We start from the raw sequence: 1,033 nt of genomic DNA on the forward strand, positions 1-1,033 counted from the left end.
ATATATATATATGGGAGTAATTGTATTTAACGCAGATTGGCCTGTTTCGCATTATGTGTGTTTACTTGTGTCTTTGTATAAATGCCACAGGGCCTGTACAAGAAATCATATGTTCGTTTTAGTTAAGAGTAAACCTGTCTACGAACACACAGCCTATAAATAGACACATCTATAAATAGATTTGTACTTGACACACCATATCCGTACACTCATTATATCTTGTTGATATGTACTAGAGAGGGTTACCAACGGAAACCTCATGGCAACCGATTATGCAGGCGACAAGAACAATACATTCATTAATCAGTATCAAACTCATCTACGAGCAGTCAATTCATAAATTGATTTGTCTATAGAGGGATTCCTACCATCACGCATCCTTATTCTTCTACACGTGGTTATATCCTTATGTATACACACGTGGTTATATCCACATCATATTATATTCTTATCCTTACACACGTGGTTATATCCTCATCATATTATATTCTTATCCTTACACACGTGGTTTTATCCTCATCATATTATATTCTTATCCTTACACACGTGGTTATATCCTCATCATATTATATTCTTATCCTTACACACGTGGTTATATCCTCATCATATCATTTTCTTATCCTTACACACGTGATTATATCCTCATCATTTTATATCCTTATCCTTAAACACGTGGTTATATCCTCATCATATTATATCCTTATCCTTACACACGTGGTTATATCCTCATCATAGGTGCAAGAGATGGAGGCCAAGGGCGACCTAATGGTGACCGAGGATGCAGGCTACAAGAACAACACCTCATGGAAAGCTGAGATCATCAAACCCAAAGCACTGCGACAGGGCGATAGCACAGTACCACACAACACAGACGACATCCAAGACCTCCCCAAGACTACGCTCAACAAGATCAAGGTGTGTATACATTTATAGACGTATATGTTTATGTATGTGTATATGTATGTGTATGTGTATATGTAGTATATATATATATATATATATATATATACGTGTTTGTGTTGTTGTGTATTCT

General features: G+C 36.1%; 1 protein-coding gene across 1 annotated transcript; it reads left to right on the forward strand.

Moving 5' to 3' along the window:
- Window positions 1-744: 744 nt before the first annotated feature.
- Window positions 745-915, forward strand: SARC_17095 (hypothetical protein; the record flags this gene model as incomplete). The annotated part of the gene is made up of 1 exon (XM_014288807.1): window positions 745-915. A coding segment is annotated over one exon (171 nt), but the record flags the coding sequence as incomplete, so codon positions are not given.
- Window positions 916-1,033: the final 118 nt, after the last annotated feature.

The sequence above is a fragment of the Sphaeroforma arctica genome (assembly GCF_001186125.1).
Source record: "Sphaeroforma arctica JP610 unplaced genomic scaffold supercont1.9739, whole genome shotgun sequence".
NCBI classification, from domain to species: domain Eukaryota; class Ichthyosporea; order Ichthyophonida; genus Sphaeroforma; species Sphaeroforma arctica.